The sequence below is a fragment of the Choristoneura fumiferana genome, chromosome Z (assembly GCF_025370935.1).
Source record: "Choristoneura fumiferana chromosome Z, NRCan_CFum_1, whole genome shotgun sequence".
NCBI classification, from domain to species: domain Eukaryota; kingdom Metazoa; phylum Arthropoda; class Insecta; order Lepidoptera; family Tortricidae; genus Choristoneura; species Choristoneura fumiferana.
The window spans coordinates 24,150,120-24,174,020 of record NC_133472.1 but is presented as its reverse complement, the minus strand read 5'-3'; the positions used below and the strand labels follow the sequence as shown (position 1 = coordinate 24,174,020).

Below are 23,901 nucleotides of genomic sequence, written 5' to 3'. Positions count from 1 at the left end.
ATACGTAGCTTAAGAATTAAACGTGGTTAAAATTGAGATTGTAATACAATGTCTTTTATCTGGCTTCTACTGATTCGGTAAGCAACCGGGCAGTCTACGGCGGCCACGTCAACGGCCCGCAGTCGGCGGTACAGTTTCAGCGCCGGCGCGTTGTCGTTCGCCACGTTCAGGTGAATGTACTCTACGCCTTGTGCCAGTGAAAACTGTAACATAAAGCAGTAACTTCATTTTCTCAAAAATGATCGTAAGAGTTGTCACGATGCACACAGGCGATCGCAGACATTTTAGTTAGCTCAGTCTAAGCTAGATGGCGCTTTCCTCAATTAGGGATCTCTGAGCAGAATGACGGACGAACTCTAGAGGTCGCCACCGTAGTTTTTCCTTGACTCATTTATTTACGTAATAATATGTATTTAATATTTATTTATTATTTACTTATTTATTTTATAAAAGTAGGCATTTTATTACACTCATTTACTACACGAGTTTGTATGACTAAATATAGCTATAACCAACTCACCCTTGACCGTTTTTGCCGGCCAAGGGGGGTGTCGACGATCAGCTGTGACCGGGAGAATTTTAACTGTAATATTCTCGCCCTTAAAAGCTGAAGCACAGCTGTAAAACACACATTCAACAGCTCACACTACACTAAACAGCTCCCTCGAAAGCTCCATACGCCCAAGACTTGGTAAGTTCTCCGATATTTAACTCTTGTGTTTTTCTGTGTATTTTATTATAATTATTTTCTTTATAATTTAACTTTGTGTAATTGAACTGAAGGCTTCCCCTGGCCAGGGAATCTTTTATTTCAAACACTTAATATTTTAACACTTGTTAATTTCTCTCATCCGTTGTTATAATACTCCGAAACTATGTTAATGCTTATTACTTTTATGCAACGGATGCTTACCGGTGTTAAAATAAATTCAAACTCAGATTAGTAACGTTTAATTTTAAAATTAATCTTCTAACGGTTATTTAGTGAACCGTTGTATTTCAAATTTTAACGGTCACTTAGGCTATTTATTTTTTCTTTTGGTTTTTAAAATAATTAATGCGGTATTATTGCCGAGTCTCAAACTTTTTATAAAATGAAGGCCATGGAAATGTTGGCACAAGTCTTATTGGCTCTGTGCACGACAATCAGCGCCACCTAGCGTCCGCAACTTTTTTTAGCTCTGATGCTCTGACGTTTTGAAATTGCATCGCGACATTGTGACAAAAATCAAACCTATAACGGGTGTACTGCCTTTTCGGCGAAATATGTTTCGCCAAATTTCACTTAGCAACCAACCTTTCGCCAAAGTTTCATTTGGCAAACTAATATTTGGCATAACTTTACTTCACATTTTTTTTTATTTCGCAACATTCTTACATTGCAAAATTTTACTTCATCACACATTTATGTGGCAAATAATTATGTAGCAAATGATTGGCTTAGGCAAATAACAAATTGTCAAATAACATTTGGGCATTTTTTTACATTGCAAAGTTATACTTCAATTTGATTTGTGCGAGCGAGCGAAGCGAGCGAGCAAGACGGTTCGGAACAGAAGCGACTTGGATACTTTGAATCAGAAGTAAGGCGGGAGCGAAGCGGAGCGTATTCGCCTTAGCCTTCGATTAAGGTTTTTTTTTATAGCAGCCAGGATAAATGAGTATAATTTTGGAGATTCAATGAGTTTTAAATTAGTATCAATACATTAAAAATTTCACATCAAAAAAAATCCAGGTAATAAGGAAAATTGTTGCTGGACATGTCTGAGATGACATAGAGGAATTAAGAAAAAAACAGAAATAATAATAAATAGCATCATAACACAAACATCCTATTACTTAAATTAGGTAGTTTAAGCCTATACAAATTGCTTTGTTAATGACAGATTCATATGAGGATGACAGATGACAGAGCCTAGATTATTTCTTCTTTTGGCCACCATGAGCGCTGCGATAGATTTCATTACCCTCACCTAGTACTTCGCACCCTCCCAATACAGCCAACTCAGTGCTGCTATCAGTTATTATGTTGGAAGTCCAGACTTCTTTTATTGGATCTGAAACAGCATGTGGTGTTTTTGGTGGAAAAAAACATCTGCTGTTTTTTTTATTAAAAAAAGGCGGAAAAGCATAAAAAAAAATTGTAATAAAATTAAATTATATTTTGTTGAGAAAAGGTTTATTCTAATTTTGTTTTTTTCTTCACTATTTTTGAGAAAAGCTTTATATTCGTCTCGGCTGGAATAGCAAACTGGCCTCGTATTAGCAGCCAGCAATTGCCTACTTTCAGGCCACGACAATAATCTACTATTCTAACGTACCTATTATGTGGAGCAATATTTGAAAAACAAAATGGATACGTGGTATGTATATAATTTAATATTGTTCATAAGAACAAATCTGAGACCGTATTGTCTTACGCGCTGACGTTCAAGATCGTCTTTTAATGCGCTTGACATACAGAAGTGATGAAAACGATTGCGATCACAGTGTGTTAGACTAGATAATAAGGCCTCTGTTATATTATAGGGAGAGTCTAACCTAACATATTTCGTTTTTTCTTTAAGGAATAATGGCAAAATACTACACACTGGCCAAATTGTCCTCTGATGCACAAAGCCATATTTAAAAAATAACTCAGTTGAATAAGAGAGTAGAGATGTGTATAAAAAATGTCAAGGCTGGAAGAGTCGATCAACGTATATACCTAACTATAACTGGAACCGTCTCTAATAAAAAAATATTTGGCTCTCAGCTTAATATAGTCTATTTGCCAAATGTAAAACAGATGGGTATCAGTCGGTTGTTCTCATTGATGTCTCATTCTTCGCTGTGTTGGTAGGTAGGTAGTCTACTTGAAAGCACTAAAACAAAGCTGTACAGTTGGTTCTTTCTGAATGGTACAAAAGGTACCTACCTACGTTTACAGGTAATATATTGCTTTTCAAATTATAGCTTTTTTTAGTTCCGTGTAACCTATTTAGTGTAAGGGAATTTGATTTCCTTCTGCATAAATGGATAAGTGATAGTTGAGATAACTACTTCAGTTTACGGGCAGTGGTGATCTCTTACCATCAGGAGACCCACTTACTCAATTGCCATTAAGTGGAAAAAAACCGTTTTTTTACCCAAAAGTAGATCCAGATATAACAACATATAATCTACATTACTTTAGCTAATATACAACTATATGTCAGTGGCTATAAAGCATTTAAATTAGTTTTTGGATCCTACGTCTTCTGTTCCAAATTACAGCAGTCCGTAATTTAATTTTTTTTTTTTTATTAAACAACCGTAGTGTGATAATTTGACAATCGTTTACTCTTTGCTAACATTACTTATAAAGTACATACCTTGCAAAACTCCTTGATCAGTAGAACGGCAACTCCGCAACGACGAGCGGACGGCCGCACGTACAGGCTCTGCAGATAGTGCCCCCGGGTGCCGTCCCAGTCGCGGTTCCCCATCACCATGCCCACCGCGACGCCGTCACGTTCCGCCACAAATGCGAAGAACCACGGTGAAGAGCCGAAACCGTCCTCCTCTAAGTCTGTGAACAGTAAATCGATGTGTTGACTGAGACACTTGCATAGAGCCGAGAAAGTTTTTTGTAATATTGTAACGAAAAGAAAACATTAATTGAAAAATGTGTATTTTTTTATGATACAATATACTTACTTAGAGAACAAAAAGCTAGAGATCAATTTTAACTAGAACATTATGCCTTGATCATACTTGTAGTTAGCTTAGAATCTTTAGCTTTTTAGTATCAAAAGTACGCATTTCCCTCATTGCTGTGAATAAAATGGTTATTTTGGAAAGTGAAGATATTAGAAGTGCAACGGAACTATTAAAACCGCTATCGCTTAAGAGAAGTCTCTTCGTTCCATTCTCCATACAAAAGTAGTCCCGGTCTCATTTTAAAACTTGGCAACAGAAATAGATGAAATTTTGTAAACTAAGTATGGATTCGTAATTATCTATGCCTGTGGTTTTTCAGATTTTCACATATAAATGTGTGATATCAGATTTACAGGAGCTCAAAAGTCGACAAAAAAAGATGTCAATTTGCACGAGAGCTGCAGACTAATAAAGCATTTTTACAAAAATCTAAAAAACCTTGATTGTAAAATATTATTGATTTCTGTGCTATACTTTTCGTATAATATGAGGACAACGAAACCCAAAATTCAACCGCCCAAATCTTGAAAAGCCTACAGCTATCTCGATATAAATTACGGACGTCGTTGAGGAAGGCATGGGGGGGACGGCTACGAGCGCTTATGTCACGAGCGATAAAGACAGCAATATCCCAAACGAATACCTAACGCGGCCGCGCAGCCGACAGGGAAACTTCTCTTAAACCTCATAGTGTGCTGGGAAGAGTAGGATACCATTTTATTATACATAACAAAATACTTCTTAATGTACGGTCAAGGACTTTAATTCATGAGCCACTATGAAACAATTTCACAGTAAACATTATAGTGACATCACACTAATTAATGAGAAAAATCGTAATGACTTTTTCTTTAAAAGGTTTCCATGGCGGTTCGTGAATTAAAATCCTTGACGGTACAATCATAAGCGGTACATAAACGTTTTGATACCTTTTACAGAAAGTTGAGGCCCGTCAGGGTGCTCTTGATACACAGCCAACTCCTAAAAATATAAACATTTCTTACAAAACCTTAATTTTGAATACCACAAAACAATACAGCGAAAAAGGCAGTCCAATCTCCTACAAGCGATACCTACAGAATGTATGCATACTTTACACCTTTAAATGCATTCAAATACTTTAGTAAATACTTAATTTAATAATTTAATTTAAATAGATTTAGACACTTTTTCTCACATTAATCATATCACTTATGGCGGCCATGTCATCTAGCAGCGCCAAGCGAGCTGTGACCATATTTTGATTTGCATCAGGGCTTTGGTTGTGGACAACGTCGCTTCTATCGCGTCTCTCTGAGCTAACACAATCAGTTCCTGGAGTTCTGTAAGTAAAAAAAAATACCGAATAATTTTATGTTTATGATATAAGTAAACAAATTAGTATTATATTGAGATTGTTAACGATCTCATTTTTCATCACGCCAAGTTTCTAATTAATCCGACATTGAAAGTGGGTTTTTTATTATTTTAAAACAAATGATAAGTCTGTTTTTCAATAAAAATGTCGTTATTGATGAATAGGAAGTAGAAATTAAATTAATATTATTAATAAAAATACTAACTATACGAAAAATGCAAATACATAAAAGGTTACAGATCCATGACTTGGAATTAAAATTAAGTTAAGTACCTAGTAGCAGCCAAGGTAATGGAATCAACGCGCATTTTCATCGTGCAGTGATCATCAAGTGTAATGTTATGAGGCCGGAATTGAGCGAAAAATCCTAATGCGGTAGGATCTCGTGGCTGCAGCCAGTCCAACTGCGCGTGTTCTGCTAGCGCCAACTGACGCAACAAGTAAGAAAAAGTATTATTATTTATGCCCAAAGAAAGACCACTAGCAAATGAGTCACGGGGTGGTTAGTGACAGCTGCTACCTACAAGGTCATTGGTCAACGCCAAAAAATGTTTAGGTACTAACCCTAATTTGTGTAAAAACTATACATAATAAGAAGATAGTAGATGGGTGGTAAAGTAAGAGTAAAAGGACCGTTAAAAAAAATATACTACTATGATGATGAATATAAACAACTAATATTAATATAAGAGGCGTCCCGACACACGTATTGCAAACAAGGTTCTTCCAAACTTTGAAGTTAAGGTACCGATATCGTAGCGAATGACGTAACTGCGCTATCACGGAGGATAATCTTTCCTTAGTACCTACGTCTGCGGTGCCGCTTCGTGGGAAAATTGATTCTTGTCGTGCTGACCATATCAATGAAGTATGTATTTAAACACAATTACTTTGCTTATCCGGGACCTTATGATAGCTATAACTATGCAACAAATGTGTATTCATGCAACTCCTCCACTTCCACACTGAAAGAACATACAACCAACTATCACCACCACCACACTACACTGACACGTTTCAAACTTAACTAGAATTCATCCTATACACACAACCGTTCACCAAGCTCCCATATGTAAAACGAAGAACCAAAACCAACAGTTTAATTTGTTATTGTAAATCCCCAATACTCTCTTTATTTTTCTCAAACAAACTAACACAACATTTATATAAGACTAGCGTTTACCCGCGGCTTCGCACGCGTAAATCATTAGATACAGCAGTTGAATTGAAATTCTGGGATTTTGTTAAATTCTCGTGGGAATTCCCTAAAATTACATCGTGGTTTTCATTGCGTTAAATTAAAACACCCATGCTAAATTTCATGACTCTAAGCACAGCAGTTGTTATTTCGAGATTTTATCCCTATCCCGTGGGTATATCGGGATAAAAAGTAGCCTATGCATTATTCCAGATGTCCAGCTATCTACATACCCAATTTCATGACTCTAAGCCCAGCGGTTGTTATTTAGAAATTTAATCCCTATCCCGTAAGAATATCGGAATAAAAAGTATCCTGTTTTAATCCAGTTAATAAACTAACTGTATACCAAATTCCATCCAAATCCGTGCAGCCGTTTCAGCGTGAAGAAGTAACAAACATACTCACAAACTTTCGCATTTTTAATATTAGTAGGATTCAATCGTCACAAAAAACTACCTTATTTTTTATTTATTTACTATTTAGGCATGTTTTATTAATTCTATTGTTATTGTTCAAATTAGACGCAAGAACCACAAAGTTAGAGTAACACCTGTTTCAGTAAATCAAGATACCATGTTCCAAACTTACGCGACACAGCTCAAGTACCAGGCGTCTGCCGAGCCCTTTCCCCCGCGCTGGCGGACGCACGTACAGGCCGACCAGTACGAGGGTGCGCCCGCTCCAGGACCAGTAGCCGCGTCGGTACACCGCCGCGCCCAGCGACGCTCCGCCTTGCTCCGCCACCAACGCGCTGCACCAGGACGGTTTGCACTCAAACAAGTCCACTAGCAACTCTGATAAATTAATAATTTAATTTTGATTTCTGTCACTAAAATAAAATAAGTACCTACATGAAATTCAGCGTGGATGTTTTTGTGCAACGTTGGCTAGTAGCAAATTAATAAATTGGTACGGATAAACTTTGATAATTTCCGATTAACATGTTGACTCTACGCGTTAATTGAAATCATAACAAAAGATAGTCTATTGTGTCTGGTCTTCATCACAGCGTGTTAATTACCTGTTGATTTCTCTGAGCGCTGCAACTGCTATAGAAAGAACTCTATAATTATATAATAGATATTTAATGCAAAAAAAGTAAGGAAGCAAAATATGTTTGGTCCCAAAACTACAACTACCAAACCGAATGCATATTTTGTGATACAAAATTGAAATCCAATCTGCATATTTTATGATGTGATTAAAATGACAAATATTTTATCATTGAGCTAGTGTATTTGATAACGAAAGTCATGTTTGTCGACACACTTACTTTGGATCGTCAGATGCTCGTGCCCATGGACGCCGTTATTATCGGCCGTCTTCTGAAAATAGTCGTAATTCGTTATGAAAAAACACAATTACATCTGGATTTCGAATTAAAAAATTCCTATAATTACAGTAGGTACATTTTTTTTTATCTCTTGTACAGAACGTATTTTGCTAATAGCTGACGTACAACACATTAAAAATTAACTGTAATACCCACTCTGATAAGGCTTTCAATAAAAAATATGTTGTTTGAGGTAGCTTGGCGCACTTTGATCCCATTCTCTGTTGGACTAGCTGTCAAAACATGTGACGCCATCACCAGTGGGTACTTGTTTGAAATCCTTGTAGAACTTAAGTATCATAAATACTGAGAATTACTGGTTAGTCAGACCTTAAATACAATTTAAACGTATTTTACTGCGGTCTGCTAAATTTTCTGCACTCCGCACAAATATCAAACTGGCTTTTTCGAATAAAAACAACTTGAATTCTCATCCTCTTTAGTTCTGGCTGTTTGCTTCTGAAACCATAGACGACGCCGCGCGCGGCTCAAAAAAATTGGCTGTCAGCGCAGTTAATTCGCGGGAAATTTGGCAGACTTCGTATGTTGTGTAATTAAATAATAAGAAGCTTGACTAGTGAGAATAAATTTTAAACTGTATGATAAATAAATAAATAAATAAATAAAGAAGCTTTTATAAAACATCATTAAAATCGCTAACTTAAGGGTAAACATTCAAATGGCATAGGGCCGTTGCTAGGTGACAACCTAGCAACGGCTAACAACGCGTAGCAACCAAAAAATGCTGAAAAAACAAGTTTCTTGTACGACGACCCCCTTTAATTTGTAACTTTATTTTATTTTTAGTATTTGTTGTTATAGCGGCCACAGTAATACATAATCTGTGAAAATTTCAAGTGTCTAACTTTTATGGCTTAAGAGATAGAGGTTTGTGACAGACAGACGGACGGACAGACAGACAGACAGATAGCGGAGTCTTAGTAATAGGGTCCCGTTGGCACCCTTTGGGTACGGAACCCTAATAAACATGGTATTGCTTTTTTTGAATGCCGCCGCTTTTTCGCCTGTTCTGCTTCTACTTGTAAGTTGGTAAGTTCAATGTTTGGCTAAATGTTTGTACCATACCTACTGACCAATGAAATGTAATCTATTTTGAAACAAAATCTCCGCAATAACGCATTTTTCGGCCATTTGTTACTAACTGAGTCATTAGAATAAATAGCAGAAGACTAGAGGATACTAGTAGGTAGGTACCTACATAATATTTCATACGTGTATTACTTAAACGCTATTAATTTGAAACCGCGAAATGACTCGTACCTAGTTTAGATCGAATACCTGACCGCCTTCAGTTCCTTTGTTGAAATATCAAACTGAACTAAACTTTCAAGTCACATCGCTTCCTTGGCTAAAACCTCAGCAAAAAACATGACCTTTCCAAGATTAGGCGTGTCCTATGGATAACAGCTCCTTAGTATCTATAGGTCAACCGAGCCCAAAGCTTGTCTTGCAAGGAGAAAAACTAAGGAACTTATGCTCACTTGCTTAGTAATCGTATTATATCGATAAACAAACACAGAACTGCTACTCGCTTTTTGAAAGATTAAGCATTACTTCTGTTGTACGAGTAGAAGGTACTTATGGAAAATGAAAAATCTTAAGTTAAAACTTTAATTTATTATGCGGTAATAAAAACAACGCCACTTAAACAAAACAAAATCGCTTAATAAAACTAACTTAACGTATTAAAATCTAACTAGGTTTACCTAGGACTGTCAAACAGAAAATAGGTATTTTGCAATTACTTTATAGACTCTACTTAATACAGGGATAGCTGCTAAATAAATTACAGACTATTAAATAAGTTAATGATATGCCGGGTGGGGCCTTTAATAGGACCAAAAAAATGGAATCGTAGATTTTACTGCTCAAACGGCATTAACCTTTGTTCAACCACTTCATACCAATTAAATAGTAATATCAATGTACGTCATTCTAGAACCCAATTGACTTCGCCTGGTACGCTACAAACAAACAAATTAAAAAAACATTTTAATGACGCTATAGTGAGGTTTACAAACTCAAGTGTATCGGTATACCGGGTGTGGCCTGTAATACGAGCAAAAAATTCAAACATAGATCGTCCTCGTCAAACTGAACAACATTCGTTCAGCGACTTTTAAAAATAATGGAGTCTTTGAATTTTACTTTTTTCATACAAATTAAATACTGCTATCAATGTACGCCATCTAGAACACAACTGACGTCGCCTGTGACGCTACAAACATCAAGCATTTCGCTTTACATTGTTTCTTCGAATAAACTTAAAAGTGTAATAAAAATTAAAAAAAACAGGTATTTACAATATTGCATTACATTTAAAACAAGATCTACTTAACTCTACATAGTTGTTGGCTGTACCTATAAATACAAAGTTTAAGTATCAGGTGCATAAATACTTGGTACGGTAATCTGTAGAGTTGAAGTCTAGCTGGCTAAGGCTTCGATGCGATCCCGGTCGAGCCGCAACATTGTGCGACCTTCAGTGACGCGCAGGTCGCGGGCGCCGAGGTGGTTGTAGAACGAGAGCGCAGACGCATTGCTCTTCAGGACGTGCCAGTCCATTCGATGCACGCCCTCCTCAACCGCCGCCTGCAACCGGAAACAATCAATTGCGCATTGCCAACGGCCTGGGGGTCTCAGCTTTATTGGAGTGCAATACTTTAGTACCTTTTTAGGGTTCCGTAGTCAACTAGGAACCGCCTTATATAGTTTCGCCAAATCGGTCCGTCTGTCTGCCTGTCTGTTTGCGGCTAAGCTCAGAGACCGTTAGTATGTTTTTTTTTTATTCGATTGGATGGCAAACGAGCAAGTGGGTCTGCTGATGTACAAGAAAACTGTAATTTGGCATGAATGAATATACATATCAGTCACGCCGGTAAAACGGTAAAATAAAAAATAAAAAATTTGGTTACCTGTCCTGCCATAGACGTAGTAGGGGTGTTTTTTCTTCGACTAACCCCATAGTGTGAGGTATCGTTTGATACCATTAGGGGGTTGCTACGACGATTTTTGAATTCAATTGATTTGCAAAATATTCAACTATAAAGTGCAAATTTTTATTAAAAATCGAGCGTTTCCCCCCCTCTAAAATCTAAACTGTTAGGTGGAAAATTTTTAAAAAATTCAGGGTGGTAGTAAGTATATCAAATTTACAAGAAAATTTATAACGGCTAAGATTGCTTAAGAATTATTACTAGTTTAAGAGTAAATAGCACCTTAAGTTAAGGTATAAAATATACCTAAACTTGGAAGATTCCGTACCCAATACGGAATCCTTAGAAAATTATTACTTTATTTTTTCGTAATGGCTACGGAACCCTATCTTGGGCGTGTCCAACACGCTCTTGGCCGGTTTTTTACTTGACGTTAGTGATGACAATAAAGGTTGTTTAAATTAAAAGTTAGGTGTTGCATCCTAAGAAATATCCATAATAAAAACATTTTTAACTAGCAGTCTATTTTGCGGGAATTTCTAGAAGTCCTTTCTAAGTGCACCTCTATGTTACTCAAGGAATATGTCTGCCAAATTTCAAATTACTTCTAGTCTTTTAGGTTGTACGGTGTCTGTCAGTCATTTAGTCACATCACCCTTTTATAGGTAGGTATAGAAGAAGATTTATTGCGTGCTGTGATGATATTTTCATTAAGGAACTTACAAACTACGACTTATAATAATAAAGTTGCAACTATCGTCTGCTTTCTGGATTATGGTGCACTATAATAGACTAAAGAATGAATAATATTGTGCTGCAATCTTAACTTTACACAATGCCTTCATGAGGAGCAGGCCAATGCCCATGCGTCTGGCCTTAGGGAGCACGTACAGGTCCTCGATATAGAAGGCACGCCGTGACCAACTGGAGTAGGCGCGGTTGCATAACGCCGATCCCAGGATTTCGCCGTTTTTCTCCGCCAGCAGAACGAAAAACCAAGGGTGCTTACTATTGAAACCATCTTCCACTAGATCTGTAAATGAGACCTGGTAAGCAATTTGCATGCTTATCTTTGTTGGAGCCGAGTTATTGATGTTGAAATTGAAGTAAAAAACATTTTCATGCGTCGAGAATCGAGTCATTTGTAACGTTGAAGGTTAATGTAATGTGTACCCGTTTCGACTCTGTTCTCTTTCCTCGTGCATTAACGTAAACGTAATGAATTAGGTACTTCTAATAACGTCGTATCAACTCACCCTCCGCGGTTAATTTTGGTCCGTCAGGAAAGCCTTCGTAGGCTGCTAGATCCTGAAATCGACGTAATAAGTATTACCAAGTAATAATATTGTTTGGAGCCAACGTTTTATTTAATAGCTCTGTAACGTAGTAAATTATTCTACATTTAGGGGCTGTTTCACCATCCATTGATTAGTGTTAATTGGCGGTTAGGTGTGATGCCGTCTCTATTTGTTTTGTTCGAGTAGACGGAGACGGCATCACATTTAACCGGCGGTTAACGCTAATCAATGGATTCACCATCCAGCCCCAGCCCCATAGCTTTTTTTACTACTTTTCTTGGGTATGTAATGATCCGTATACTTTGTTATATTTACAACGGATACAACAACTTTTGTTATAATTTCGTGGAGTATAATCACTTAAGCGGCATAATAAATTTTTGGTATAAGAACAAAATTGATAATTTCATTGTGTACAATGTTTAATCGGTTTATAAAATAATTGATATAACGTTTACTGGATTTAATGAATGTTTGTTATTATTATTTATGGTATTATGTATTGTAAGATATAAAAAATTATGACGTCTGCATAGCATCGTGCGTTGAAGCGCCTTAAGTGAATATCTAAAAAAAGTCGGCTATGGCGCTTCGCCGGCCGCTGCTGCCGCGGCACGCTCGCGTCGCTCGCTCGACTGTAGGGTCGCAGTTCTACTTAACACTCCTCCTCGCTTCGATCATCGTCGTAGCTATACCCTATTTTTTTATTCCGTGGAATTTTTGGCAGATGTCAAATTTTGACGTTTCAGAGATAATACTTAAACATTTTTTATTTTAAATCTCTTTATTACTAGATTTACCCACGGCTTTGCATACGTTAATCATTAGATACAGCAGTTGAATTGAAATTCCGGAATTCTTACAAAATTCCCTTGGGAATTACATCTTGATTTTCACTTATATTGCATTATAAACAACAGTTCCAAATTTCATGACTTTATAACGAACTGATGAGATTTCGAGATTTTATCTCGATCCTGTGATAATATCGAGTAAAAAAGTAGCGAGCACATTTAAACATTCTAGTCAAAAGCCGAATAACTAATATTTTTTGATATAAGAATGATATTTAACGAATTTTTCTTAGTAGCTATGTACCTTGTCTACGGAATTGTAAATTGTAAAAATTGAAACTCTAACACAAATGATTACAAACATTACAAATTAACTATTACTTAATTATAATTTAAGTCCGATCCGAAGGTTTGCGATATATGTCAATCATTGCAACGAAACCAGAGAAAATTTATTTTTGATTAAAAGGTTAAATAGATGGCGCTGGCACTGACCTTAAAAAAATTATTTTATATTCATGTTGGAAATTTATATTTCGCTGCCGTAGTAACTAAATTATCCTGCCTCTGCCTAGTTTTTGTAATCTCGACAAATTTTCTGTCTCTTTCGTACTTGTCGTAAGAGAAGGAGAATATTATTATTCGCATTACTATCGTTTTTGTCCTTCAAAATATTCCAACGATAAATTCTTTGGTGTGTGTGAAGTTCCCAATCCGCACTGGGCCCGCGTGGGAACTACGGCCCAAGTCCTCTCATTCTGAGAGGAGGCCTGTGAACCAGCAGTGGGACGTGTAGTATCTATAGGCTGGGATGCTGATGATAGTGAAATTCTTTATTTACGAAGACCCATGTTGCGAATTAGTGTCAACTTTAGTAATCTCCAAATCTAGCAGTAAATTTACAAAAACACAACTCAATATTACCGCCTGGTGGGATTTGAACTTGTGACATACGAACGAAGAACGAAGTTCAGAACCACTTGACCATCGTACTGTTATCTTAAGCGATGAAAATCGGATCTATATCGGGTCGTCTTAAAATTAATCGGTAAGTCATGCGTGTTTAACGAAACTTAAAGAGGGTAGACTGAAGATCTTCAAACTACCAGGCTAAGTTTTTATTACAAAGATTTTGCTACTTGTTCAGCTGCTTGCAACATCGTTTGATCGTCTTTTCAAGTTGAATCTGCTTATTATCGTAATTATTCTTTAAAATGAGTTCTCATCGCAATATTAAATGGTTAAAACATGTGAAATTATTAATTTATATGAAGAAGGAAAAAATATATCGGAAATTTCTAGAGAAATTGGAGTTAATGTGAGTTTTTTTTTTGTTTACGTTCATCCTACCAACTTCTTCATTAAAATGATATCTACGTTATATTATTTTATGTTTATTTATATTGTTACAGATAAAAACAGTTATATTATGGTACGACGGTATCAAGACGAAGGATCTTTGCTGCATCGTCAAAGATCGGGTAGACCACTGTTAGAATTGTCTATCCAGAAGAACAAGTGCCGTGCATAACGTTCGTGCAAGATAACCTGCCCAATACACCGGTCGCGTATTGTGTAAGACTGGTTTGAACAACACAAAAATAATATTAAAGTCGTTCCTTGGCCTGCCAGATCACCGGATTTAAATCCCATTGAAAATTTATGGGTGTTATAACCATGTCCAACGTTGGGATAACCAAAATAAGCGAACTCTGTTACGTTAGAAGCCCACTGTGTAATAATAAGGGACAGTATTCGCGGCTCTAATATGTGTGAAAATCTAGTTGCATCGATGCGATTCTTTTTGCAAGCAGTTATCGACAATCATGGTGGTTACACCAGTTATTAAAATAAAATTGATAGTTACGTGTAGACCGGGTTATATACTGAAACAATTATGTTATAATAAAATATATAAGGTGCAGATATTTTCAGGGTATGTAATTAATAACCTAAGAATCATAATTGACACATAAATTATTTAAGTATTGTGTGGTAATATTTTTTTTGCTTCATACAAAAATACCATTCCGTCCAAAAATAATCATCCTTGCATTAACATTAACTGTATTTTTTAAATTTAATTTAAGTAATTGAAACCAATTAACGACGATGCAAATAATCGATCCTCAAAATATCCGCATCTGATTTTCTAGCTCACTGTATTATATAAACCAAAATATTTATCTTTATTTATGATCCTGTAGGTATCACTTTGTTATGAAAAGTAATTATTTTATATTATGAACAAAACATTTAATATACCTTGATAGTTTTGTTTACTTATGTGAGATAAGTGTGAAAGTTCAATATATGACTGTAATCTTATTATAACTGTCAGTAACACATTACACACTACAGTGGATCTACGCCATCAATTATTGATAAGTAAATGTTTAAAACTGGAAAACTTCAATTATTATAATTTATAACGCTTTCGAGTCTTATGATAACCCGGTCTCGGGTATAATACTTTCAAATACTATTTTTTTATTGTGGTTCAGCTTCAATCCTCTTTCCAGAATCGGAAATGAATACTTAAGCTAATACCTCAATAAAATGTTAAAATACAACTTTTGGTCAGGTGCTAATTAAATAACTGAAAACCTCACACGACACCCAGAAAATATTTTTTCATTTTATTTTAAGTTAGTTGTTTGCGTTTATTTTCGAATACCTTCATTATTTCCCAAAATAATTGTATGTTTTACGTAATCAGTAAGTAATTCTACTTCATTTCTAACTTTACAGTTGTAATTTTTAATGCCAGATTTAGAAGAAAGCCAAACTGAAGCAAAACGGCCAGTAGGTATTAAATTATCTAAGAGGGTATGAAACATCCCTAAAACATTTAATTGGTGTATGCATTCGTAATATTTAGATTGGGCACAATAAAAAAAGGATTTAAAAACTCAAACACAACCTGATTTAAAACATAGTGTAATCGATTCCACTCTGGATTCTGAACAAACTACTTTCTGGTTTTCAGTTATTTAATTAATATATAGTATAACATTAATAACTGCGTCAATATTTAATGAATAGAATATTGTTTTAGGAATAAATTTTTATGTTTTAAACTTCAAACGTGTATTATTTTCTGTTACAACGTTATCCTTTTTCAGAGTTTTTTTTTTAATTTCCATCAGTTATCTACAAAATAAAATAGAAAATTTATAAAATATAAAAATGAACAAAAAAACAATTCTGATATGTAGGATACGAACTCATGATCATTAACGAGTTTATCTAAGCAGCCGATCAACTCAGCTATCAGCACATTACTGTTACGGGATAAAATATCGATCATATCATAATAACTGTTTAACAGCGCCATCTAGTTCATTTCTTGTGAACACCTAACAAAATCGCCAACTCTCGTGTTCAAGCGATTATAGAACGTAAGGTGTCCATCCACTTATGCAGGCCATTGTACTTGTCTACGGAATTGTAAATTGCAAACATTGAAACTCAAACACAAATGATTACAAACATTACAAATTAACTATTACTTAATTATAATTTAAGTCCGATCCGAAGGTTTGCGATATATGTCAATCATTGCAACGAAACCAGAGAAAATTTATTTTTGACTCATAAAAGGGTTAAATAATTTATTACGTCTAAACGGTTTGATAAAAAAATATTTTAACTACGTATTAATTAATGATTTATTAATAATTTAAAATTTTAATATGTTTAGTAAGGAATTTGTGCTTTCTCTTTCCTAGTTTTTGTTTTATCTCGTTTAAATTTTCAGGAAATATATTTTGCCTAGTAACACTAGGTCAGTCAGTCAGTGTCAGAATTCCACGTAATATTTTTTTTTAACAGAAAAGTAGGTCATCGTTCATCCATCATTACCTCTCATATTTCGTTTTCTAGAATTTTTTTACCGTACAACGGCAAAAACTACTAGACACTGCAAAATGTCCTCCGATGGGACAGAGCCATATTTTTTTAAAGAAACAACAACAACAACAACAACAAAAAAGTAAAACCGACTCCAAAAAAATAACAAAAAATGGAACCGACTACAAAACCCTTTAAAATATTTTTCTAGGTAGGTACCTACTAGCTCGAAGTCGGTGCCTCAGCACGAGCCAGCAGGAATGGAACAATAGTCGTCTACCTCACCCACATAGGTACTATGGGTTTCAATCGAACCTGCTGGGTCGTGCTGAGTCACCGACTTCGATCTAGTACCTAGGTACCTACCTAGAAAAATATTTTCAGGGGTTTTGTAGTCGGTTCCATTTTTTGTTATTTTTTTTTTTTTGGAGTCGGTTTTACTTTTTTGTAAAAAAAAATCTTTATTTCTCACGTTTTAGTTATTCGAAGCCAAAGTACATGTCACAACGATTCCATGAAGCCCAAACACGGCTTACTTCCGCTGTTTTATAACAGAGTTCCGTTGCCTACCTTCCGGCTTCAGCATCAGATCAGTTCGAAACAATCATTAACATAAAGCTCCTTCTTAGTCGCTTAGGTTATTAATCATGATCGTTTCGGTTTGTCTCATGACGAGCAAGCATTACTAAGCTTTGACGAGTTCCATTGGTCATCTACGGTCTTCTTCATCAGGTCCAGTTTACCAAAATAATGATACTTTCTGAATGTAAATGCTTATTTTAATGCTAAAAATGCAAAAATCGCCATAGGTCTGCCTATAAAATTTGAGGTTTGCCCTCGATTTCCCTAGGATCCCATCATCAGATCTTGATTTGATGACAATGGAACCACCTCAAAGGGGGATCCCTTTGTTTCCCATACATTTTTTGTTCCGAATTTCGAAGGTCAGAAATTGATATCCATATAATTTATAAACATAAACATCACTAGTCATAATTTTTGTTCAGTATATTGCTTATTAGCTCTAATATTAATGGCACATAATATTAAATTCTATAATCACAAAAGTCATAAATTTTTAACTATAACGTTCCAAGATCTAATGATAATTATTCAGAAATAGTTTTAGCCATATATTTCACCGTACTTCACCGTCTAGGTCTAAGAAACCAAATCCATAATATTGATAGGCATATAGATAATTTCTTTGAAAGTGCTAATTCATTTAACTACGACTTTAGATAATATGAGTAATAGAAATTATGTTGAAAACAATTTGATTTGTGCGAGCGAGCGAAGCGAGCGAGCAAGACGCTTCGGAGCAGAAGCGACTCGGATAGGTTAGGTTTAGAAGGCTAAGGCGGGAGCGAAGCGGAGCGTAGCTCCCGCCTTAGCCTTCGATGTTAGGTTTTTTTTTTATATCAGTCCGGATAATATTTCTTCACAAATGATTTATGATCCTCGATGTTCCTATAAAAATTGTTTATTATGAACTTTGATTATTATGCATACAACTACAGTTAGGTACACATTCGGTCGTTAAAATATTATGTATTTTATTTTTGAATTCATTCTTATAATTATTATGAGTGTTTTTATTGAATATAACTAACTTATCAGGGGACTATCAGTCATTATGACCTGCGAAAAAAGACCTTACAACAGTTATTATAAACTAGTATATTGCCTTTAATATTATGGAATGCTATACTATAATATGGACATCGAATGTTTAAACTAACCAATTTTATGACACAATAATTATGACCTGCAAAAATCGGAACTTCACTTTATACTGTTTAATGTTATGACTTATGATTAAGATAATAATGACTTGCAAATATTATGATGAATAACGTTATGGATTGTTAAAATCGGAGTTTAAATTTTATGGGAAATAATACAGACCCCCTCAAAAGAATACCCTTTTGAATAAAAAAATAATTTTGAAAATCGGTCTACAATTGACTGAGTAATCGGCGAACATACATAAAAAAAATACAAACATTGGAACATAGAACCTTCTCCTATTTTGAAGTCAGTTAAAAAATAGACCTGAACTGAGACCTGCCTTAAGGTTGAAAAGGTAGGTTGTTATAATAGTTGTAAGAAATAGTGCAGATTGTACCAGTACTAGGTACATTATACCGATTAAGCGTTATATTGAACAGTTATATGACTTAAGTTTCACGTTTATTTATTGTTTTGTTTGATAAATAAAGCTTAAATTAAAGACGGTCAATATTATGAACGTAATAATACTAGCGTAAATAGACTTACACAGGTGCGAGTGAAGAAACCGATCCTTACGGCATAAGCTATATGTCGGAAAGAGATAAAATCAAAATGACAGCGTGACCCGTTTAGAATCAGTTAGCCCTACGAATAAATAATAAGTAAGGAATTGTAACTGCGTCATAAAAGAGCATTTCTAAAAAGTTTTTACATTTGTTTTGCGACTCCGATTTGAGTAAAAATTTGCAGGTAGATGGGCATTTTTTATTCTTACGTTTTTTTGTGCGAGTTGTAAGAATGGAGTATATTTTTTAGGAAAATCAGTAAACTGTATAATAATTCACGTAGCAAATTACATCTAGTATTATTTTTGAATATAATTTTTGACATACAAAACTTAAAAATATTTTTAAAAAAACTTTCAAGTCCAAAATGTCACGGACCGTGTAGTGTGAGATTGGTGAAATTTGAAATAAAATGTTTTTTTCCGAAGAAATGTTATGTTATTTAGCAAAACATTACAGCAATTATGCAAGACTAACCTTTGTTCTATAAAATGAATTTAAAAAATATATAAATATATATTTTTTTTATTATTCGATTGGATGGCAAACGAGCAAGTGGGTCACCTGATGGTAAGAGATTACCACCGCCCATAGACACCTAAATAAATAATATAAATAATAATGACTATTTGTGATTTTGAGCAACATAAAGTTTGTTAGTCGTTTTTGTGTCACTACCATGAGCGATACTACAAAATTACGGTACTCGGTACAAAAGTAACATTGATGTTGGCAAGCCCTTTTAAAGTTTTTTAGAATAGCAACACTGTTTTCTTGACAGATTTGCAAATAGATGAATGTAGTGTGTATCTCGCAAAAAATTTTTTTTCATTTATTTGAAAAAAAGGACAACTTTAACGCGTTAACGCCGTGTACGAGTTTTGAACTTAAATACCAGTGTCACATTATTATTTAAAACATAATTATGTAGGTAATGTGGTGTAATGGTGTAATGTGGTGTAATCCATAGAGTTTTGGTAACAAAAAAGGAAATCTGTCCATGAAATGTGTTCCATACAAACCAATTGGGACATTTCTACATACCTGCAAATTTGTATCCAAATCGGAGTCGCAAATCAAATGTACAAACTTTTTTAGAAATGCTCAAAAATAGAAAATGTGTCCTGTGCTTAAGTGCGCATGCGCGTCATTTAATTTTGACTGACATTTATTGTGCAAGTTTAGTGAGCTCACGTCAAATTTTCCAATTTTGATTGTGAACAGCTCTAAATTATCATGCTAACGTCTGTTATGAAATAGGGCGGGAACAATGCAAAATTAAGATGTCCAGGGATCACTTTCCACTTTTAAGTAGTCGTAAAATTATATTCAAAAATGTTCAAATACTTTATCAGTTGGAGATAGTCAGTATTATGCAAAATCAAGTCTGTGGTCTATGGCTCACATAATGTAAATGACAGTTTCCTCACCCCTCTTCATACTTTCTTCTTTCCTGTATCACTCAAACAATAGGTACAACCAGTCTTTATATTTTTCACGATTTTTAGTGTGAATAATATAAGATACAATAGTTTAATGTCAACTGCTCATCACCTTTTGCGAAGGATTGCCTTTTCCGATGCAGAGACGTTCATTATTCAAGAGTCCTGGTGCTTCAACACCCGTTCTATTTCACCATATGCATTACATTACGAGGAGCATAAATTGCTTATCATCTGTGTTAAAATAATTGAAATTACGCCCGTGAAATGCTTGTTATTGAATAGCACCTAACTCCGGTGGTCAACTGTGGTCTTCACTTGTCTTTATCATTAGTTCTACTTCATCAAATGATGGTTTTCAAGAGCAAATGCACGAGTTACTACTAAATATATCCAAATTACCATAGGTGTCCCTACAATATTTGAAGAGTTCCCTCGATTTCCTTAGGATCCAATCATCAGATCCTGATTTTGTGCCTATGGGACTTAATTAGAGGTATTCATAAACAAACGAATTTTTTTTTTCAATTCGGTTCATAAATGAAATGACGGAGTTCTGAGGTAACAGCCAAAAAAATACAACTGAATTGATAACCCCATCCTTTTCCTTTAAGTCGTTAAAAAACAGGCTGTCATTATCAATATATATACGTCATTGAAACGTTAGATGTGAGAAGTGATCCGTCTGAACGCTAGTTGCCTAGATGCAGTTTGTGTATTTGACATTGCATCGCGCGAGCCAACCAATCCCTACTTTGTATCTGAATTTTAACTAATCAACAAGCACTTCTATTTGCAACCTTGAAATTGATTCGTATTTGAATCATAAGTCGTTTTGGTTTTAGGTATGGCCACTTTTTGTGTGGAATTTGTTCTGAGTTACGCTTCCTGACTTATTATTTGTTCGTGATTGGGACTGATATAAACGCAAAGATTTAATACAATGTACCTATAAAACGGTAGGTATATATTTCTTATCTGGTTTTAACATTTTAGTTATTTTTATTTACAAGTAATAATAGTTTGTTTTTAAAAAGATTTTTTCTTTTTTTTTTTCATTTTAATGTCGCAACTATGGTTACAAAGTCTATGGTGGTTGCCTGTTTGTAATTTTTCCTTTGTCAGTTTAATGTTAGTAAGCAAATTTCAAAAGTTAGAGCAACGAACAATAATGGATTTTCATAGGTACCTACATTCCTTTTGACCATAAGACAAGAAATGTTGTAGGGAGCCATAAAGGAGAAATTTCATGTCTCCATTTCGTGACATTGACGTATACATTTCCGAACGTATGTTTGAGAAATAGTACATTATTGCAGAGGCCGGGAAAAAGCAATTCGTAGATGAGTAGAGCTTGACGGACGAAGCGAAGCTGAGTCCTTCAATAAATACGAATCCACGAATTGTCCGTTCCGCTGAGACATATGTGTAGTGCTTATTTCCAATAATGCGAGGAAATAAAGCAAAATTATTCAAATATTAAATTAAATGCTCGGGCACGGCTTCAAAATTTAAAGTTGTTGCCCTTATACTTTCCCGCGATAATTGTTTTTTTTATAGGTACACGAAACGACTCATTATAATGCCATTGCATTAGAAATAATAATGATTGAAATGCAATGAAGCTTTGTATGACTAAATTACAGTGCTAATGCTAATTAAATAAAAAGCGTGAACGCCTTTAATTAAATCTTAGACAAGGACTTAAAAAGAAAAAAGGAAGAAGGAATTTGATCGTCAGGCTATTTAGACTGACTTATCGTAGTCAAAACGTGAATTTAAAAAATAAAATTCTGCACAGTAATGGAATATCATACAATTTGATTACCAAGTCACTTGTGTGTACGAGTATTGAAAATAATTTGGCTGACTCTTTATTTGAGAACCATAAACTGTACTTCTCCACGGTTTTAAAATAAGCAAGATGGTGGAAATCTAATTCTATGGACAACCCCCGGTACTGACAAAAATAACCGACTTGATATAACATTGCTTCTCAAAACTTTTCAGCAATATATATAAGGACTGCATTGATAGACTTGCAGCTTTTTACGAGTAATGTTTTTGATGGGATAGTATTTTCGCGAATGTGATTTTAAGAATCGGCCCCTGCATTATGCATGACTGGGAATATTAGTGGGAGTGTTAAACTGCATAATAAGAAGGTAGTAGTCAAGCGCGAAGCTTAATCTGTCATCTCCCAGGATAACAGGATCAAAGGAATTTGGGCACAAATACATATGTGCCTCTGGGAGAGGACAGGTTAAAGTAGGAGAAAACTTGTGACGGCAACATTACAGAGACAGAGGAGCAGGGCTTTGTTTACGTTACCAAGTTCACATTATAAGTAACGTTACGTAACGGTAAAATCGTAAAAATACCTTGTACCGGTATTCAATTATAACGTTACCCAATTAACGTTACTTGATAACGGTAATTTTTCTTTACATAGTAGCTAATAGTAGGGCTTGTTAATGTTACCCAATTCACATTATTATATACGTTAAAAAAGTAACATTAAGTACTTCAATCGGTAATTTTTGTTTTAACTTTTTCCGTGATCATGAGACTTGAAATGGACTCAAAACGTCGAGATCAAAATTATAATCGTGAATTCATAATATAATCCGTAAAAAAATAGCAAGTCTTAATTATTTTTTTGATACCAATTAGGTAAGTACATACAAGCACACACATATCGTTGTTGAGTAGATTTAATAGCATAAAAAAATGTTCTGATTTAGCAGAATGATGACCAGGGACGCCGCTATAATGTAAAAGTGAGAAGTAATCTTTTTACGATACTTTTAAATTAACGTTAACTTTATGTGAACAGCTTATAACGTAAAAAAAATTATACCGGTAAAAATAGTAAAAGTAACGGTACATTGTTTAACGTTAAATCTGTTTGACAGAGGTAACGTTACCAACTTTTTACCGGTATTTGAAGCCCTGCAGAGGAGTCAATTTCCTGTTCAACGGGAAGTTTGTTGTAGTGGCATGTTCCTGTTTTAATCATTCGTCGTCGTTGCAGATTACTGATGAATTTGATGGATTTTAAAATTAAGGACCTACTTGCATGCGGAAAAAAACACTCTTATCTTGGTTGTCACAAATAACACTTATTTTTAAATAAATAATAGTTATGGCCATTCCCTGTTCTAAGGACGAGAGGTCAATTTAAGTAAACTTCAATTTAATTGAACTTACTGTTGGGTTGTTATTATGGACGAAACGAAAGATTGTAAAAAGATGGATATATAGATACTTCTTACTTTTATCATTTCGAAGACGACCGACATATCCTCTGGGCGCCCCAAACGAACGGTAATGCTGTCAGTCGCCGACATTATTATTCGTTTTATATCACTTATTGCACGCGTAACACTTCCCAGCTACAAACCAAAGCGACTGAGGACTACTCAGTCACTCAGTGAGGAAAGAGGTTAGCTGGCTCCGCTGAGCTGCGTGTGATTGTGATTGGCTCTTAGTTACTCAATACACTTTTATTTTACCTCAGTTGACGTCGCTATTTTGTCGGATGGCAACACTAAATTTACTTATGTCCTGATTTCAAATAATTCTAAAAAGCGACACCCACGTTATTGACACGAAAAATAAATAATTATCTAATAGTCAAGGTTATTGGTCCGAAATATAGAACGCGTGAACAGTTTTTGCTTTCC

At 35.0% G+C, this 23,901-nt stretch overlaps 1 protein-coding gene across 3 annotated transcripts; it reads right to left on the bottom strand.

Moving 5' to 3' along the window:
• Window positions 1-24: 24 nt before the first annotated feature.
• On the bottom strand, window positions 25-23,724 carry LOC141432215 (thialysine N-epsilon-acetyltransferase-like). 3 transcript variants are annotated; one of them, XM_074093736.1, is made up of 8 exons: window positions 23,491-23,724; window positions 7,513-7,564; window positions 6,828-7,033; window positions 5,312-5,466; window positions 4,859-5,003; window positions 4,611-4,662; window positions 3,354-3,550; window positions 25-203 (listed from the first exon to the last, which is right to left on the bottom strand). In XM_074093736.1, exons 1-8 carry the CDS (start codon window positions 23,563-23,565, stop codon window positions 27-29), a joined length of 1,059 nt encoding a protein of 352 aa, XP_073949837.1. In that variant the 5' UTR covers window positions 23,566-23,724; the 3' UTR covers window positions 25-26. The 3 variants fall into 3 exon arrangements, with proteins under 3 accessions (XP_073949837.1, XP_073949855.1, XP_073949845.1); XM_074093744.1 differs by lacking the exon at window positions 25-203 and adding an exon at window positions 1,855-2,057; XM_074093754.1 differs by lacking the exon at window positions 5,312-5,466 and having other exon boundaries at window positions 6,828-6,990.
• Window positions 23,725-23,901: the final 177 nt, after the last annotated feature.